General features: G+C 39.4%; 1 protein-coding gene across 1 annotated transcript; it reads right to left on the bottom strand.

Annotated features, from left to right (window-relative positions):
- Nucleotides 1–4,431: 4,431 nt before the first annotated feature.
- im:7154036 (fermitin family homolog 3) lies at nt 4,432–17,162 on the bottom strand. Its single transcript, XM_051110517.1, is given in 17 exon segments — nt 4,432–4,885; nt 5,000–5,141; nt 6,813–6,937; nt 7,480–7,695; nt 8,352–8,458; nt 8,539–8,663; nt 8,814–8,860; nt 12,231–12,359; nt 12,510–12,617; nt 12,874–12,976; nt 13,140–13,308; nt 13,446–13,562; nt 13,772–13,835; nt 13,837–13,896; nt 13,899–14,005; nt 15,537–15,666; nt 15,853–17,162. Coding segments are annotated over 16 exon segments (1,923 nt in total). The 5' UTR covers nt 15,661–15,666; nt 15,853–17,162; the 3' UTR covers nt 4,432–4,705.
- Nucleotides 17,163–19,082: the final 1,920 nt, after the last annotated feature.

Consider the following 19,082-nt stretch of genomic DNA (forward strand, 5'->3'; position numbering starts at 1 on the left):
CAAAAGGAGTTTAAGTTTGTGAAAGATGGGAGTGGCAAAAAGACACAAAATTAGAGAAGAGTTCTTTATACTCAGTTCAAAGACAGCTGCAAAGTTGTTATTTCCGAGTCTTGTGAGCTGCATCCCGATAGTGTGTAACGGTTGGAGCAAGAGGAACACACGGATTAATATGTGTGAGATTCATCTAAATATGAACGGCTACCATACGCGACATCTACAGCAAACACAGATGTAGTGAATGTCCAGGCAGTAGTGATTATGAGATGACCAGTGGACGTGTCTGATGAGGATGTAGTCAGCTTCAAGCAGTGGACGCACTCTGAGAAAGTGCACACTAATAACATGGATGGAAAGCTTTGTAGAGGAGCTCACGGGGCAAGTGGAGAACTTGACAACACCCCACTGCATAGCCCACTGCAAGTCACAAGCAGTTTCCTCTCATCATGTAAGGCATCTCTAACAACAGACAGCACAACAGTGCTGTTTCACTTTGCTGAAAATGAATCATTCATTACTCAGGATGCAGCTGAGGAACATTACTGTGAAAACACTCAAGCAACAATTCATCCCTGTGCAGTGAGCCGTCTGAAGGATGATGCAAGAGTTTCTGCACTTCCAGTCACTACACAAAACATGATTCAGCTGCTGAACATCAGGTAAGTTTAGTTTCAGATCTGCTGTTCCAGTGATGATGTTTTGAAATGCTTGCTTTGATACACCTATTTGTGCATGTATGTACATCATATATGAATATGTTGAGAAATACTGTATATTCCTTCGTTTTAAGTCATCTCAAGAATGTGCACTTGGCATCACAAAGGCAGCAAGTCAGTTTAAAAATCTCAAAAATGTTGAGAACCTCCTGCACCGCGAAGCAGACTTCAGACATTCAGCTCCAGAATGGCATTTTATTGCCACAATGGCAGATTACTCTGCGATTGTATAGGAATTCTTGGTGACAAAGGGCAGTCTGCAGGCTTGTGTCGCAAACCATATTCTCATTCTTCCCCAGTTGTTCCAGTGGACGGAAAATCATACCAGAGACATCACGATTGTATGTTTCCATGGCCCATGCAGGGAGCGGAAACAATAGAGGCTCAAGAACCTAAGGAGAACGTGGTAAGAAGCCACCATTGTTTTAGACCAGATGCACAAGGTGAGATTTGCATGCTTTGGTTTTCTGCTGGCAGCACCAGCGCTTTAGTCCAGGCTTCTGAAGATCTGCCCAACATGAAGCGGTATATACCTGGACAATGCACTGCTGCAGTGTCACTGTAAAAGACAATGTGTTGATTTAACTTCAAATAATTTGTTACATGACTGCCTTAAAATTTTAAGTTCACTCAACTCAAAAAAGTTTAGTCAACCTGAAATGTTAAGTTGTACTAAGTAACAACTCAGATATTTGAGTTAATTCAACTTCAAATTTTAAGGCTGCAGGGTAACAAATTATTTAAAGTTGACTCAACAAATTGTGTTTTTTTTTTTTGTTTGTTTGTTTTTTACAGTCTACAATCAGAAGTGACATATTGTCATCATAGTGAAGTGTGAAGATGAGAGGAAGGATGTTCTTGTGTCTTTATTGACCCAAGTGGCAGATACTTGGCCAGAATGTGTTTGCCGGTCGCTTCAGTTGGGTTTATTCTTAGTTTGGTGTGTTTTCATTGACTAGTAGTCCCTGTGTTGTTGTGTTTAATGGTGCACACTATTTGTGAGGGTGAATGCATGACTTGTGTTTGTTTCTATGTGTGCCTGTCTATTGTCTTAACCCTGCCCTTCTCGTTATTTGCCCCACCTGCTGTCCCTCTTTATCCTCCTAATTTCCTTCCCTATTTAAGTGCATTTATGCTGGGTAGATTGTATCTACAATTTGTGAATTTGTAATGATGATGTCAAATGTGTTTAAGTCATTTCAGTCAGAGAAAGATGGTGACAAACCATTTCTATACAATTTTTTTTTTTTTACTTCTAAAACATGATGAATATGATGTGTGTTTTGCTTTTTTGTGTCATGGAGGTTTTGTACCATCATTGTACAATACAGTGGTATTTTTTACATGCAAAATTTCAGTCATTTTAATAAATGTTTAGTCAACACAGATGGTGCATCTTTGTGGTAGCGTTCATGTGTTTAGCTCATAAATCCGATCTATCTGACATGGCTTGATCCTGCCCGTGTCCTGTCGCTCTCCGTCTTCCCCGCTCTGCCGTGTCTAGCCCCGTCTTGCCTCATCTTGCTCCAGTGTTTTTCCCACTTAGAATAGTTTTTATTTGATATTTGTTTGATTGTTGATTTTTGTGTTGTCCTCACAGCTCCTTACTCAATACCTGACAGTGCTGATGAGGACCAATCAGCCACATTCTGTGTCTCTCCTCCTGTGTCTTGTTAACGACCGCTGGTAAACAGTATCGGTTTGAGAAAGATGACATTCAAAACATAAATTATGCCTTGCAGAGATTTGTAGATATACACAGCTGAAATACAAAAATGAAATAAAATGATCACACCAGTTAAATAGCCATGTTTTCCTTTTTCTTAATAACAGTGTATTTTTGGACTTTGAAAAATGTACATTGTTGTTTTATGTGAATACATCTTGAGTAGTGGACATCAAAACTTTGGAAAATAAATACTAGTTTCAACATCATTTGCTCTTCAGACATTTAAAGGAAAAAAAAAAGTATCAGCTGCTGTTTTGGGCACTGAAAATGTTTGCTCATAGAGCCACACTGAGATTTCCATATCACTGAAAATTGTCATTTTGATCCCACTCTCCAAAATAGTAGAACACTCAGAAAATATTCTTTTTTAATGGAGCTTAACAAAGCTGCCACTGGGATGGAGCCTTTTCAAAAGACACACCTTTATACCTAAACAGTCCACGGTGGTCAAATTGTAGAGGGAAAGTCAGATGGTGTCGCGTGGGGACGTAATGACGTGTGCCATTAATCGGTTTATGTACTGTAACATGTAAAACGGTAACATGAAAAGAATATTCTAAAATCAACTCATGTAAACACCTTAATCATAATATTGTCTTATTCAGAACAAGATAAATAATTAGATTACTGATGTCCATGTAAACGTAGTCATTGTTTTTTTCCATCAAGAGCTGCAATAATTGTTGGCTGAGATCTTGTTTTCACAATGGGAGAGTTGAACTGCTTTGTAAAGTCGATTCCAGCACATCCTAAAGACTTTCATTAGGAAAGTACAGAAGTGCTGACCCAGTGTTTACAAAGTGAACATGTAAAGAAGGTCAAACGCCCTTTACAAAAAAGGAAAAAAAGAGATGTAGGACAATTTTGAAGTTGGAGGAGAAAATGAAATGAGAGTTTGTTGACAAACCCTAACTGTCATGAGCCAGAATACAGAGTCCAGGGAGAGTAAGACAAGACAAGCATTTGAGATTAAAAAGTATTTAAATGTATTTTTTGTTTTTTTAAATGAAAATAACCAATCATTTTGTTAGATAAGACCCTTCTTTCTCATTTGGGATCGTTTGAAGCCGCATTTAAACTGTATTTTGGAAGTTCAAAATCAGGGCACCATATCAGTCCATTATATGGAGAAAAATGCTGAAATGTTTTCCTCAAAAAACGTAGTTTCTTTACTGAAGAAAGAAAGACATGAACATCTTGGATGACAAGGGGGTGAGTACATTATATGTAAATTGTTGTTCTGGAAGTGGACTTCTCCTTTAAGTATTTGCTTATTTAAATCCAAATGGCAACTTTTTGCCAGTGTATATTAAACATAAATCGGTAGAAAGTTCTCTTTAATGTCCAAAATTATTGTAATTGCAACATTAATTGCTTACCACCTGTAAATTGTAAGTGTGTTACGGTACAAGTGCAATAATTGTTCATGGTTCCTTGAACAAGCATGAAAGACATTGTTTAAAGATCTGTATGGCTTATTAAACAAAAAGGGGGGAAAAGGAGACGCTTCTTTCTGACAGGTTGCTGAGTAGACATACTCTATATAATAGTCTGACATTATTAACAGGAGACAGGAAAATAAAGCTAAGTGTCACATTTTTAGGAGATGTACTAGAATTATAATGAGTCTCACGTTTTAAAAAAACAAAAACTTCTGAGTAGGTGTCCATGGAAAAACGAATTGCTATTTATAACTGCAATTTAATTCTTCTGCAGAATTCATTTTAGTGCACAGGATGCTGTTTTTCATAGTCTGCTATACGCAATGCTTGCGAAACTTGCACTGTGGTTTCCTGCACCAAGTGATGTCACACGGTATCGTTTTTAACGCTTGAGCTGCAAGTCAAACACTGAAACCTTGCCTGGCAACACAATGGATTTTCATACTGTATTAATACAGCGCAAGACCTCGAACTCTAACTTACACTTAAAACCAATAAAGAGTCAACAATAACAGTAAGATGCTTATGAATTAAAGCAAAAGGCTGACAAGGTTTGACTGTGAAATTTAATAACTACAAGATGCGGTGTTGAGAGTAACACTGAAAATATCCTAGCATAAGAACAATCAAAGCCAAATAAAACAAAGGCAGAAATGAAACGCCTCAGGTCTCACAAACCTGTCAAGACACAATAGTGTTTTTCAAGGGTAAGTACTCCTGAATGGCCATATCTGTATGTGTATGCTTTCTATTTCATGAATGAACATTTCTTGGCAGATCTTATTCTCTTCAGTCCATAAATGCACAGATGTTTTCTTTTCTCATAGAGCTTCATGGCCGCCTGTCAGTTTGTGAAACAGCTCCTCGTTCAGGACGTTGCTCTGCTCCCGACTGCGCGTCGACATGAAGATGTATCCGCCGATGTACTCGTGGACGATCTTACAGTCTGCTGTCACACAGCTGAAGGCGATGTTCACATTGCCATCGAACTCAATGGCAACCTGGAACAGATACGAGAGGAATTTATTCTCTCACGCTGTGATTTTTATATCAACATGAGAGCTTGGAAACCCTGACAAATCTCATTGGCATAGAAATATATAAAGTCAGATGACCTGTTTGATGTCCCAGTTGACGTTCCATTGCCTCATGGTGTTGTATCTCCAGGTTTTCACAACATCTCCGACGCTCAGGTCAATGCGGATCAAACGATTGTTGGCGATGCCGAGCACCTCGTCCTTGCGGCAGCCCTTAAACCTGCGGTTATGTAAACAGAAATAACGTGTTTTTTCTGATGTCATTTACAATCTGTCATTATTTTTCTTTGATTATTTTGAATGTTTTTATGTTATGTTACAGTTTTCAGTTCAAAACCCAGATGATGCACTTTAGTGTGGTATGTTGGAGACTTCAATGAACTCATCTATCAGACTCCAATGATGAATGACGAAATAACCCTTTAAGGTTCATTCACTACTTGGTTAAGTAGATAACTATCTTAAGCACACAGTAAGTAGTGCGTCATTTGGCACGACTTGTTTCATTTGTTTAGTTCCTGTTTCCTGTGTCGCCTTGGTTTCTCCTGCTGTTCGTTTGTTGTCATGGAAGCTCATTGTTATCATCAGTGTGTCAGACCCTTGTCTATTTCAGTTGTTCTCTGTGCATTATCGCATTAGTTGCTGCAGGTCGGGTGATTTCCTTTACTTTGCACCCTCATGTGCTCTAGTGTTTTAACACATGATTCTTTAGCAAAATGTTCATTTAAACGTCAGGCTTTTATGAGAATGACTTTTGCAGATCAGCTGAACTGAGGAGTCTGTGTCATTTCTCTAAAGGAACGACAGAGTCTCTGATTCACAGAATGTACTGTCAAATGCAGAGACAGTTTAACTTTGCAGTAACTAGCTGTTATGGTATATATATATATAGTTGGCTTTTCCCATGAAACACAAACAAAAAGTCAATCCCACTGTTTTCCATATATGAAAATGCATGACAATCACTGGCTGTTGAGTTCAGTTGCAATTTACCTTGGTTTATTTTGAAAAATGTCATATTATATGTGTATATAATATCAGAATCTGATTAAATGCATTAAATGACACCACTGGACTAGCAGGACTCATAGTCTTATGAAGAAGTGCCAGAGCTTGGGCCTGTACCATGAAGCTGGTTGGGCTGGCTAGCCAGGTAAGTTTCAGTTTAGTTTGCACCAACTCTGAGTTTTAGGTACCATGAAAGTGGTTTTAATGCTCCACAACTAACCAGAGAAGGTTATGTTCTGGTTTAGAGATCTTAAACTGAAATGTAACCAATCAGCTGTGAGCAAAGTGACACATGTCTGACACAAGCCACTCCTCCTGTTTCTCTTGATCTGAATTAAATGAATTTACATGATTTATATAATGTTTATACCCTTAATCCATTACAAAAGCCATTTTAATAATTATTATTAAGGTTTTATTTTAAATCAATATAAATATATACAGATATTATGCAATATAAATAAGTTTTAGATTCAGTAGATAAAGCTTTAAATATGACTACATATGATCTTAGGTTTTTGAGTCTCTCTTTATCTCTTTCATCTTGTTGTGTAAAGGTGTAAATCTTTTCACCTTTGGCAGTGAATCTCTTGTGAAAGGTGAATTCCACATTACTTTCATGTTCGAGCGCTCGATGAACTCGATATCAAAGCCTGAGTTGACAAAGCTGATGATCAGTGTCATGGTACCAATAAAGCCAGATTGGATTGGTTTGGTTTTGTCAACTTGAACTAATTCTGTAAACCTGAGTTTCTTCAGTCACTATCATGGAACAAGCCCCTGGCATTCCCTCAAAACAAAACAAAACCCAACAAACAAATAAAAAAAAGGTGCTTGACACCCCTACAGGCCTCGGCCTATGGACACATTTGACTAAACTCACCTGACTACAATATAAGAGAGGCCGAAGTCAGGCAGAGCCTGCCAGATCTGAAGAAACTTCTGAATGGCGTCTGTTAATGAGAGCTGAGCCACGTTCTGGTAGGCCTCAAGGATCCTCGGCGTCAGCTGGACAATTACAGAGAAAGCTTTAGACATTAGACCAGGGGTGCCCAAACTCGGTCCTGGAGGGCCGGTGTCCTGCAGAGTTTAGCTCCAACCCCAATTAAACACACCTAAACCGGCTAATCAAGACCTTACTAGGCATACTAGAAACCTCTAGGTGTGTTGAGGCATGTTGGAGCCGAACTCTGCAGGACACCAGCCCTCCAAGACCGAGTTTGGGCACCCCTGCATTAGACATTTAGACACTTTGGACATTCTATGAACTATAAGTAACTCTGCAACTGCATGTCTATTAACTCTCATTAGAGTATTAGTAGACTGTTAGGTTTGCGTTAGTAGAATAAGTTGACTTGTAGTCAGTAGAATGACTGTCAGGAAGCCATCAGAATAAACCATTAGCAGATATTACATAGATTGTCTACTAATACGCTAATGACTGCTAGTTGACATGTAATTGCAAAGGTTCTTTTACCTAGTAGATTAGTGTTACCAAGATGAATAATGCTGTAGTTAACCAGCTGATACTTGTATTCCAAATGTGGTACCTGCTTGGGTTTGTACTTCTTCTGGTAGCGTGGAGAGACGAGGCTGTGTGTATTGATGCTTTCATCTGACTGAGCTGTGTTATTACTCGGTGTGGTTTTCTGCATGGCCAAGAACGACTGGATACTCTGCACCTCGGTAGAGAAGGAGCTATCAGCTAAAGTCTTGCCTTTTGAGGCCAAACGACATGCTGCCATCCATCGGCTGTACTGCTGCTCCTAGAACACAGAACACACACACAATGTTCTACTGTCCAGTGTTGGTGAACCTGTGTTATTCACTGTACAGGCCTCCTTCTTGTCAGTATTGCCTACAGTGTTGGAGTGAGGAACGAGGAGGTGAAGGATAATAATGAACAACAGTCTTTAATAAACAATCCAAGGGGTTACGCAGGGCTGGCTGGAGCATGTAGCATATCAAGACGTTCACAAAGACGTTAACACCAGAAAAGGGACAAGGGTCAAGACACAGGTGAAACACATGACTAATCAACAAGAGGGAAAACTATGGCAGGGAGCACTGTGGAGGAAAAACACTCCCTATAGTGTTCTTATATTCTGGATCTACTTAAATTTAGTAGTTAGATTTAGAGCAACTAAAAATGCTGCATTATGCATGCCAGGCCAGTAGTTGGCAATATGAGTTTGTAAAGAAACACTTGTACCTGTGCACATACACATTGCTCTAGTCTGAAGATATGCATGTTCAAAAGTTTGCAATTTCTGGTGTCAAAAATGCCACTGTTGTGTAAATGAATGTCCAAAATGCATTACAATTTTTCCCTTTTTTAGTTGAAAGTGGTCATGTAAATGCCCCCATCAAGTCTGAACGCCTTTATGTGATATATAATATTAATTGATAATCACTGACTTACATGCTCACAGCGCAGGTAGACCTCATTCATGCCCTCTGGTCCGGGGATCAGCAATCTGATGCAAAACTTTTGCCCAGCAACACTCACATCAGGAGCCACCTCACAACCTGTGTTGAAGAAAAAGTTGTGTGTCTGTGTGTTTGTGTGATGTTTACATAGATGTTTTCTTACATGAGAGTGTGATCACCTTTAAGGTTCATCTGTTGAATTGGCTCTTTACTGCTCTCCTCTTTACTCTTGTAGTAGGAGACGGTCGTGTCCTTAAATGTAAACCAGTATTGTTTATATCCTTTCAGTGTCAGCCTCTTCGGCCTGAGAAAAAGTGAAACCAGGTGTATTTGTATAGCACTTTTTGCAATACAATGCTGTCATTACTACTTACTAATTAGCTTTCGTAAGGATAAAGCATTTTTGATTTAATAACATGAAACAGACGTTGTGGGAGGGGAATTTATGTCTTACCGGAATATTTTCAAGTAGTCGTGTAGTTCTGGTGCCGTCATCGTTTCCTGTGTGGACACTTAAGATGTTAAGACTATCACCAAAACAGTGCTTTGTGATGTTTTGAAACATGGCTACAGTAGTATGTAAAGCTTTATAAAGCCTGCGATATCATATTTGATAGTCAAAATTATGATACTTTTTAAGGCCTCTAAATTGTTGCTACAATTAACAGCATGATCAAAACTGCTGAAAAACATGTTGTACTCAATCTGCTCCACACCTTCTGTCATCTGATTGATTGCAAGTAAAAGGCCTTTTAGTGTAATTGTAAAAATGTCCACCTTAAGGTCTTGGAATGATTTACCGTCTGAGCAATTGTCTGTTATTGTAGAGACCTCAGCTGTGTCTCATCTGAAAAGTAACCACTACATTCCAAAGAAAAATAAAATTACTGTAATTTACTTTGCATATGGAATAACAATAAGTTAATTTTATCATTGTTAATTTTCTGAAATGAGACATCTTCAGTGATGCAGGTGACTGACAAATGCAACTTCTGGAAGGGCACAGCCTTCCAAATGAGACACAGTAATGGACTTTACATTTTACACCACTAAACATGACACTGAACAAACAAACTGATTGAATTTGGTTGCTGTAGTCAGATGGCCTCTTGGGTGGTTCTTGTCCAATGAAAGCTGTGATGGAGTCCAGACCTTCTGCTGTCAGTCTGAAGGTCTGGCTAAGCAAGACTAGGACTCAGGTTTTCCATGCCCGTCGTGATCTTCTGATCATCCCTTGGATTTGGTTGCACTAGTGGACTGTTTCCCAGTATGGATCTCTGCCTGTTTATGAATCTGTTTCTGACTCTCACTTGGTTACTTTGTTTGATTAGTCTGTGGTCCTGGCTCTGATCTTGGCCCGTCTCGACTCATCCCTGTGCCCAGCCAGCTGGAGCTCGACTCACGGAATCGGTGGCCAACTGCTTGATTTTGTTTTCAAGTGACTCTCAATAAAGTTTCTGTTCAGTATCTCTCTGCTTCTGGGTTGTCTCTCATAGAACCTGACTTCACACTCGGGCCAGTGTAGACCCAAGTGAGGATTTTGGGCTCCCAAGAGCCACCACTCTTTGTCCCTACCACATGCATTGGATTAACCGCTGTTTATGGTTGTGAAGCAGTGTCTCCTCTCCAGCCACAGACATACCTTATGGAGAGGTCCAAGGTGGCATATGAGTGATGATACTTGGTCACGTCACATCTTTTCTTCCATTTTTCCTCCTTTCCATATGTGATCTTTCTCCTCAACGGATGGGTTGTGAGTGGGAAGCAGCTGTATGGGAATCTGATGCCCAGTGTTGCTGCTGCGTTGACTGTCAGAATGCTTAATTTTGGGGTATATCTGCATGCTTTTACCATTCGCCATCTATTAATCTTGGCATGCTTTGCTAAGTGTCTATAGGAGCATCAAGACATCAAGATCTATGCCTGTATTCTCCTGGAGGTCTGTGATGCTCTAATCAGCCTTGCCTTCCACCTGGACAATCACATGGATTTACACATCAGAGTGCAGGGTTCTTCCATCAGGTTATGGACTGATTCTTCTGATCTCCCGTCTGTTTCATTCTGTGGTGGCATCTTAGCCTAAGCCCATGCAGACTGGTAGGTTGGGTCTTATTATTTTGGAGAAACAATGGCATCTTTCCAAAGGTCTGTGCCTGTAACTGCGGGGTCAAGGTCATATTTCTCTTTCTAGTATAAGCCATCACCTGTCAGTAATCAGGCGAATCCTCGTAAGCAGAACTGTCCTCCTATTTACCAGTCCTTGTACACTCTTGCCAGTCTCCTTGATATTCCACAACAGAACTCGTCAATGTTCTTTGCTCATCGACTCAGGAGCAGAGGGCAATTTCATGGACACATTTGTCTGTGTCTGTCCAGTGGCTGGTATGATCTATCTATCTGTCCAGAGCAGACCTTTGACACCTTGTATCTGTATCTTGTATCACCCTTTCTCCAGGTGCACATCCAACACATCAGATGCATGGTCCAGAGGCTGCTGGAGAACCAGGTTTATGTTAAGGCAGAAAAGTAAATCTATTTCCAACCAGTTCTGCTCTTGGAGTCCTTTATCTTGAGGTAGAGGGCACTACTTGACCCTTTCTGCAAAGCTGACAATTCCTGGACTTTGCCAACTTCTATCAACAGTTTTTCTGCAGTTACAACTGGGTAACACCACTTCTTCTGAATGTTCTGAGGTCCTTTTCTAAATATCCCTTCAGGATAACAAGTTGCATCTATGTGCTTTTTATTATTCACATTGTTGTCTTCTGCAGAGCAGAACTACAATATTGGAAAGAGGTGCTGGTGGTCTGTTTGGATTCGGAAGAGTAACTTAAGGGGACAGCTATGGAGTATATCTGGTCAACCCAGGTAGGCTTGCTGGGCTCTGTTCTTTGGATGTTTTGATTTTGTTCTCTCTTATTGGCCTTGCTCTAAGAATGTAATCCAGATGCTGATTTGCAGCACTTTGCTGCCCCATGTTCCCCCTCCTGATACCATTTCACCTCCAGGTCATTGCCGGTCTCCCTCCACCCAGTGTCAATACTGTAGTCCTCACCATGATGCGTCACTTTCCCAAAGCAGTCCACTTCATTCCCCTTCCCAGACTCCCATCTATAAGAGCATTGGTTCTGAAGTCTGGTCCTGGGGACCCACAGAACTGCATAGATTTGTCACAAAGCTTTTGAACCTTTCCCACATAATTGCCTAGCAAATACTAATATACTTTGTTTAACACACACAATAATACTATATCAGGGCATGTTGTCATGCTAAATGGGGTAATTTGTCTCAGTGGGAACCTGCTTTGTTTATTGTATCGGAAGCCAACCCTGCTCATGGAGGGCTACCTTCCTTTCCAGTCCTGCTCCAACATCTGCCTGTATTTTCCTAGTTATCCTTAACTCCTCGATTAGCTGGTTCAGATGCGTTTGGTTAGGCTTGGAGCTAAACTCTAAAGGATGGCAGTTCTCCAGGAGCAGGGTTCCCCCTGTGACAACTTATTCAGATTACAACATACTCTGCTATAGTATCACTGCATGTTTCATAAACAGCATTCATATTTCCTAGCCAATAATGGAGAAAGTGTTCAAAAGCTTTGTGATAGTAAAGACTTTCCCAAGACTTAGGGTACCAAGACTTGCCTTATGGACAGATAGAGGACAGAAAACCAACAGAGCATCCCAGAATGAAACATATTTATTATTCAGTAACTATCAAGCTTTTTAATATCTATATTCAAAATACTAAAATAAAGACTCTGTAGAAGAAGCCAGTAGAAAATGTTGAGGTATATACTGGAACAATCCAGCAATGGATATAAGAATATGTCAGTATGTGATTGGTTTGGTGTAGTATATGTCATGACACTGACCAGCATGTCATCTGCACTGCTCTCTCCTTCCATTTTCACCTCCAGACACTGCAGAGCTGAATCCAGGTCGTCCATAGCTGGACAAGATGCCACAATCTGCTCGGTCAGAGACACTTTCCCAATGTGGTACTGATGTGATCACACACAGAGATCATAAAAACATAAGCTTTTACTTCAGCTCCAATTGTGTTAGAACATTTTTCCCAATCTCAGTGATCACAGCGACAGATCATTGTTCACTTGTATGGTGAGCTGATATCTGCTCTCTATCATCTATACCTGTAAGGCAGCGAAGACCATCATCTCCTCCTCAGTGCACTCAATTTCCTCCAGCAGGATGGCCCACCTTGCCTGTTCATACAGCTGCGTCAGACGCACCGCGTCAGTCTGGAAAATGCATTTGTGTGATTTCGATGATTTTTATAGAAGAAAAACAGAAAGAGTTAGATAATTCATTTTACTGTCTGTACTGTATGTAACAAGGTTCTTAATAGATTTTATGAAAAATGCATTGTGAAATTTATGATCATATTTGAGGTAGTGACATAATTCACATTAGAAATGAAAATCTATGCTTTCTATAGAAATGAGTTTGTATAGTAAGTGTTTATGCTACGGACAGCACTCGTCATACTGTACCTACCTGTGGTGTGATGTTATGAAAGGTGTAGTATTTGAATCGCAGTAAAAGTTTATCATTTTCTTTGACTCCCTGTTGTAGAAGAGAACGGGACGAATCCAACCACCTGAGCAGAGATCACAGTACATATGACCATTACAGCATATTCTCAATGATTCTTCCATCATACTCTCAATGAACTGTGTTTGGGGCATGGAGTGTAGATGATGTGGAAAAATAAAGCTTTTTATCATGAGGCCCCAACAAGAAATGAGAAAAGTGAAGCCTGCCTGCTGTTAATCTGTGCTTTCTCCATGATGTTAGTCGAGCGATAGAGTTTGGCGATGGTCTCTGGGGCCGGAACAGGCTGACTGACCGCCAACATCTTGTACGCAGCCTCAGTGTCGGGCGCTTCAGCAAAGAAAGCAGGCATGCCGTTGGCAAGCGTCGGGATGGTGCCTGCGTTTGCACAAATGAACAAATGTCTACACATTCATCACATTTTCAGTATGAGAGCAGCTTGACCTGACCTTCTTGTGTGTGTGGTAAGTAAATAAATATAGCGTAAGCATACTTTGATCCGTGTAAAGGCTCACCTGAAGGAAGTGGTGCGCGTGTGATGTCGTACACCTCTTTCTCAGCATCTTTATCTTTCTTTTTCTTCTTCTCTTCTACTGGCCACAGTAGGGATAGTTCCTCCGGACGGCGAATGTCTAAAGAAGAGAACACAAAAGCTGTCATGTGCAATAGTCAAATCAAGCCACATGTTGTTTAGAAGAGCTGAAAGGCTTTCATTAACTGCAGATGCTGATCATGTGCTGGTCATAAATGAATGCATTCTTTCAGCAACAGACAGTCTCTGTATAGATGATCTGAAAGGTAAAAGCTGATGAGTTACAGCTGATTTGAGCTCATCACTCACTCAGGAGTTTGCAGATGCCCATGACGGTGCGGAAGACGGAGCTGGAGAAGCAGACTCTCATGCGGAGGGTGATGCCGCTGGGCAGGAGGAGGTGCAGGGGCTTGTGCTGCGGCGTGAGGCAGAGCCGGGCGTCTGCGTGGATCCCACACTTATCCAGCGTCCAGGACGGCTTCAGTAACCACTGCTGCTTCTGTTCCCACCACAGGGCGTGATCGGACCAGTCCTTCTTTATTTCTGGAGAAGAGAGGAAAATCCTGTCATCAGTCTTGTCTCGTTCCAAACCAATATGATTTTATTTCATCTGTGGAACACAAATAAACATGTCAAACGCGACACCGTGTGAGATGTTTAAATACGTGCAAACATTACTCAGTTAGGGAATGACGGAGGGGAAATTGTTTAAAAAATGATAATATTCACTCATTTTCCAGTCTCTGTCAGTCAGTGGTCAGCGGCAACTCGTTGACTTTTTTTAATGAATTTATTACTTACTTATTTGATTTTTAAATTATCTTCCACAGAAGACAGAAATGCATACAGGGACACAATCTGTCGAAGATGTAGAATTCAACACATTAATGATATGGACTACTTTTAAGATACTTTTATGTCCTTTTTGGTGACCTGTCCAGTTGACTGTGTGCTTTCATTGTATGGGGAACTGTGAAAATATGAAGAAAAATAATAAAATAAAATAAAATAAAATAAACATCACAGAAGTTTGGAACAACATGGGATCCTTTTTTGGAAAACAGAACTACACTCTAAGAGACTTTGAAAATGAAATAGGAAACTTAAAGGAGAAGTCCACCTCCAGAACAACAGTTTACAGATAATGTACTCACCCCTTTGTCATCCAAGATGTTCATGTCTTTCTTTCTTCAGTTGTAAAGTAATTATGTTTTTTTTTTTTTAATTTTGATTTTCCGATTTTGAACTTCCAAAATGTAGTTTAAATGCAGCTTCAAAAGATCAAAAATGCGGTTGTAAACGATCCCAGCTGAGGAAATCGTCCTATATCGCTGTTTTACCTTTTTTGTTAAGGGTGTTTGATCTTCTTTGCATGTTCACTTTGTAAAGACTGTGTCTGTACTTCTGCAGCGATGTAGGATGATTTTGAAATGATTTTTGAAGTTGATGGAGAAAATACGATTGGAGTTTTTCGACAAACCCTAATTGTCTTGAGTCAGAATACACAGAGTTCAGGGAGAGAAAGACAAGACGAGCATTTGAGAATAAAATGTATTTAAATTGTCATTTTTTAATTAAAATAACCAATCGTTTCACTAGATAAGACCCTTCTTTCTTGGCTGAGATCGTTTACAATCGCATTTGTGACCATTTAAACTGCATTTTGGAAGTTCAAAATCGGGGCACCATATCAGTCCATTATATGGAGAAAAATGCTGAAATGTTTTCCTCAAGAAACATAATTTCTTTACGACTGAAGAAAGAAAGACATGAACATCTTGGATGACAAGGGGGTGAGTACATTTTATGTGAATGTTTGTTTTGGAAGTGGACTTCTCCTTTAAAATAGGACAATTTGGAAATATTGAGACTTGACTGGAAAAAAAAAAACAATTTGTAGTATGTAGACAAATAATAAAAATAACAAATAAGCGTGTAGAAAACTGTTACAAAATGGATCTGAGACTTGCTTTGAGAGACTGAGCCTCGAGACTTGTGGGCGTGTCTGCAATCAACAATCCTGATGCACCAATGCAAAAACATATCATACTAAAATTTACAGACATCGACTCACGTGACTTTTCCACCACTTTGAGGATGACTCCACCAATATGTAGATCTGAGGTGACACTGATTTTGAGAGGCGGGGCCTCGGGTCCCAGTTCCTCCACAGTGACGGACAGATCCCACACTGCCATTCTGATCTGAACACAGATGCCATGAGACGTCACCACAATCTCAGCTAATTCCCTTTTTACAGTTTTGCATTCAGTCTGTTTAACCTGCTTTAACTAGCTATAATCACCACAGTTACAGACAGGTGGTTGACACATAACATGCTTCATTTTTTTAAACATGAACAGTGTATAGTAATAAATATGTATACATACACAGTGATGGGTAAGTTACTCGTAGAGAGAGAGAGAGAGAGAGAGAGAGAAAAAAAAAAACATTACTATCTACTAATTTACTAATCAACTTTCCTATGTCAACCCTGACCATTTTTACCAAAACAAAGAAAGACATTACATTGTTTTGTTAATTGTATCAAACAAATAACACAAAACTGCATACATTGTTGAACTAACCAAAGCATTTAAAAGAGAAGATTAAATTAAAACCATTTTAACATTAGCTGTTACATTTTGATATTAAATCAACTGTTGTTTTATATAGAATGATTCTACAGAGTATTTAATTCAATTTTATCAGAAGTAACTGTAATTAATTGACAGAAAAATTAAGAGTTATCCCTTGCTTTAGTTTTCAAGGTAAAAACGGTAATTAAATTAAAGTAATGATTTACAAAACTGCACATATATGTGACCCTGGAGCACAAAACCAGTCTTCAGTAGCACAGGTATATTTGTAGCAATAGCCAAAAATACATTGTGTGAGTCAAAATTATTGTTTTTTCTTGTATGCCAAAAATCATTAGGAAATTAAGTAAAGATCATGTTTCATGAAGACATTTTGTAATTATTACTCATTTTCAATTAGTAATATGCATTTAGAATGTTTTGCACCCTCAGATTTAAGATTTTGAAATAGTTGCATTTTGACCAAATGTTGGTTCTAACAACCCATACATCAATGGAAAGCTTTCAGATGATACATTTAAATTTAAAAAAAATTGACCATTATGACTGGATTTGTGGTTCAGGGTCACATATATAGAGATTCCTATAAACTATTTAAATGTAAATTTAATTCAAATTTTTGCTTGTGTGAAAGTACTTTGCATAAAGACTTTTTTACACTTTCCCAGCACTTTAGTACTTCTCTAAACTGTGTTTGATTGTTTTAATCTGCGTGCAAAATATATAAGCAAATTGTGTAAACATTGCATAACATTATAGAATTATCAAAAACATAAATTCAATCATTCAGAAAAAGAGATGAATGAACATGCTGTGTGCATTTCATGTAATCAGTGGCCTTTGCTTTCCTTTCAGTATACCCACACAAGATCAAGCCTTTGTTATTCACATGCAGCAGGTGCACCAAGAATATTTTACACTTAAATTATTTAAAAAACAAGCTTAAGGAGTCACTGTGACAGCAGAAAGGCTGTGTCAGCGGTGTGCCGCAGGCCTGAAGGCCGTGCGTGTGCTCCCCTCTCTTCGTGTCTAAACCTCATAAAAGACAGAACATCCCACCCTTCCTTTCTCTTGTGTTGCATTTTTTTTTTTTTTCTCAGTTTCTTACCTCGTAGGGTTGTGGTTCCAAAAAATGTTAAGCGATGTACAGACTACGCCCTTGGTCTCTAGCACTTTCTATCAGTCTCTCTCAAGACCTTGTGAGACATGTGCTGTCACTTCCTCCCTCTTCTCTTTCTGTCTTTCTCTGCTGAGGTTTCACCCGTCTCTGCGACTCAATAGCTCTTCTCTTTTTCAGGCTGATTTCTTAAGAGTTCAGCTGACCATAAATAGGTTTCTCTTCCTCTTCCTGTGACAGAGATGCTCTTTTAAAACAAAACAAAGCCATATACACCAGTCTGTTTGTTTGTGTATGCATGTATGTATATGTGTATTTATTCCCTTTTTAATAGAAGACGTCTAGAAGACTTCTGCTCCCTCAGTATAGTTTGATAAACGTGACTTTTATTCAGACTAATGCACTTACAGATCAACTATTATAAAGGTAACTATAGAGTGCTCCCTGCTGGGTAGATTTTGCATCACCACCATAAGTTTTCGTTTTTTTTTTTTTCTTCCCCAAAGGTGATGAAAATCCATTACCATTGTTGTGGTCCAATCCATTCAATTGTTTAACTACAGTATGTAACTGTTGGCCCTCCAGTGGATAAAAAGTACAACTTCATGCGTCTTGCGACAGAATATTGTTTCGGCTCTGCTGCTGCGAGTGGATGGATGTGTACAGTGTACAGACATCATAGCAGAGAGGATGAATGAATAAATAAGGTGTTTTTTAACACCCCATGATTTCCGGGGGTTTGCCATTTATTTAAATTCCATGCTACTTTTTTTTCTGTTAGTTGTTACGACAATAGTCTGCTACTTTCTCAGTGGGCGGAAATTATCTGACATGCACGAGCGAATGCCGTATCGATGCAACTTCCCGCGAAATCCGTCCCGACAGCTCTAAAACTAGATCATCAAAGAATATTTGGGTAAAGACATCGTTTGGAGGATGAATGTTTTGCCATCTGTCACAATAACATTTTGTTATTGTTTATCAAAAAATGCACAATGTAATGTAATAGAGAGTATGCACATGACGTCACCGTCAGCTGGAGTGAGTGCGGCTCCGCCCACTGAGTGGCAGCATTGGTTTCAGAGTGAACGCTGCCACAGAATACACAAAACACCTCTAAAACCAGAACGAGCTTTGCAATTGACTGTACAAAAAGACTGACAAGAAACCTGAGGTATATTTTTACAGGCTGCCAAAAGCTACAGAAAAAAATTGCTGCAATTGCTGCAATTCAAAGAAACAAATGGACTCCAGGTGGCAAAATATGAATTTGCAGTTATCATTTCATGTTAATATGTTGAATATTGCGGTAGAATGGCACCCTATATGTTGTATTGTCATATATCATACTGACAACTCATCAATTAAATATTTGCCATCTTAAATTCTGCATAACTGGATGTTTTTAAATAAACACTATATAAGATTTTGGGCTGGACCATATGACCATAAATATAACATTGATATAAGTGATCATCGTGGTTTAGACCAGCCTAATTTGTATTTACAAAACGTGTTCACAGGCAAATCTGCGTTGTTTATTTCCCCAGCGTTGAAGCCAGGCACATATAAATGTCAGGAAACACGATTCCTGGCTGCATATCAATATCCATGGACCACTGGATATTTGGTAAGTTGTAAGGAACATTATACTAGCAACATGATTATCGTTTTGTTTTACTTGCGTTTTCGCATCTTCCCTATTAAATCCATTCATGCAGCTGCTTCTTTTGCCACTCAGTCCGGCTGAGGGGACGTGTTCCAGCGGGAAAGTGACGTCAATGCGTACCCTCAAACTGCCATTTAAAATACAAATGTTGATCTATTTCAACCTCACTCAGACCATCACCACGTTTTTATCCTGAATGACACCATTCTTCCGCTTATCCTTGAGACCTAATGA

Source organism: Labeo rohita, chromosome 5, assembly GCF_022985175.1.
Source record: "Labeo rohita strain BAU-BD-2019 chromosome 5, IGBB_LRoh.1.0, whole genome shotgun sequence".
NCBI classification, from domain to species: Eukaryota; Metazoa; Chordata; class Actinopteri; order Cypriniformes; family Cyprinidae; genus Labeo; species Labeo rohita.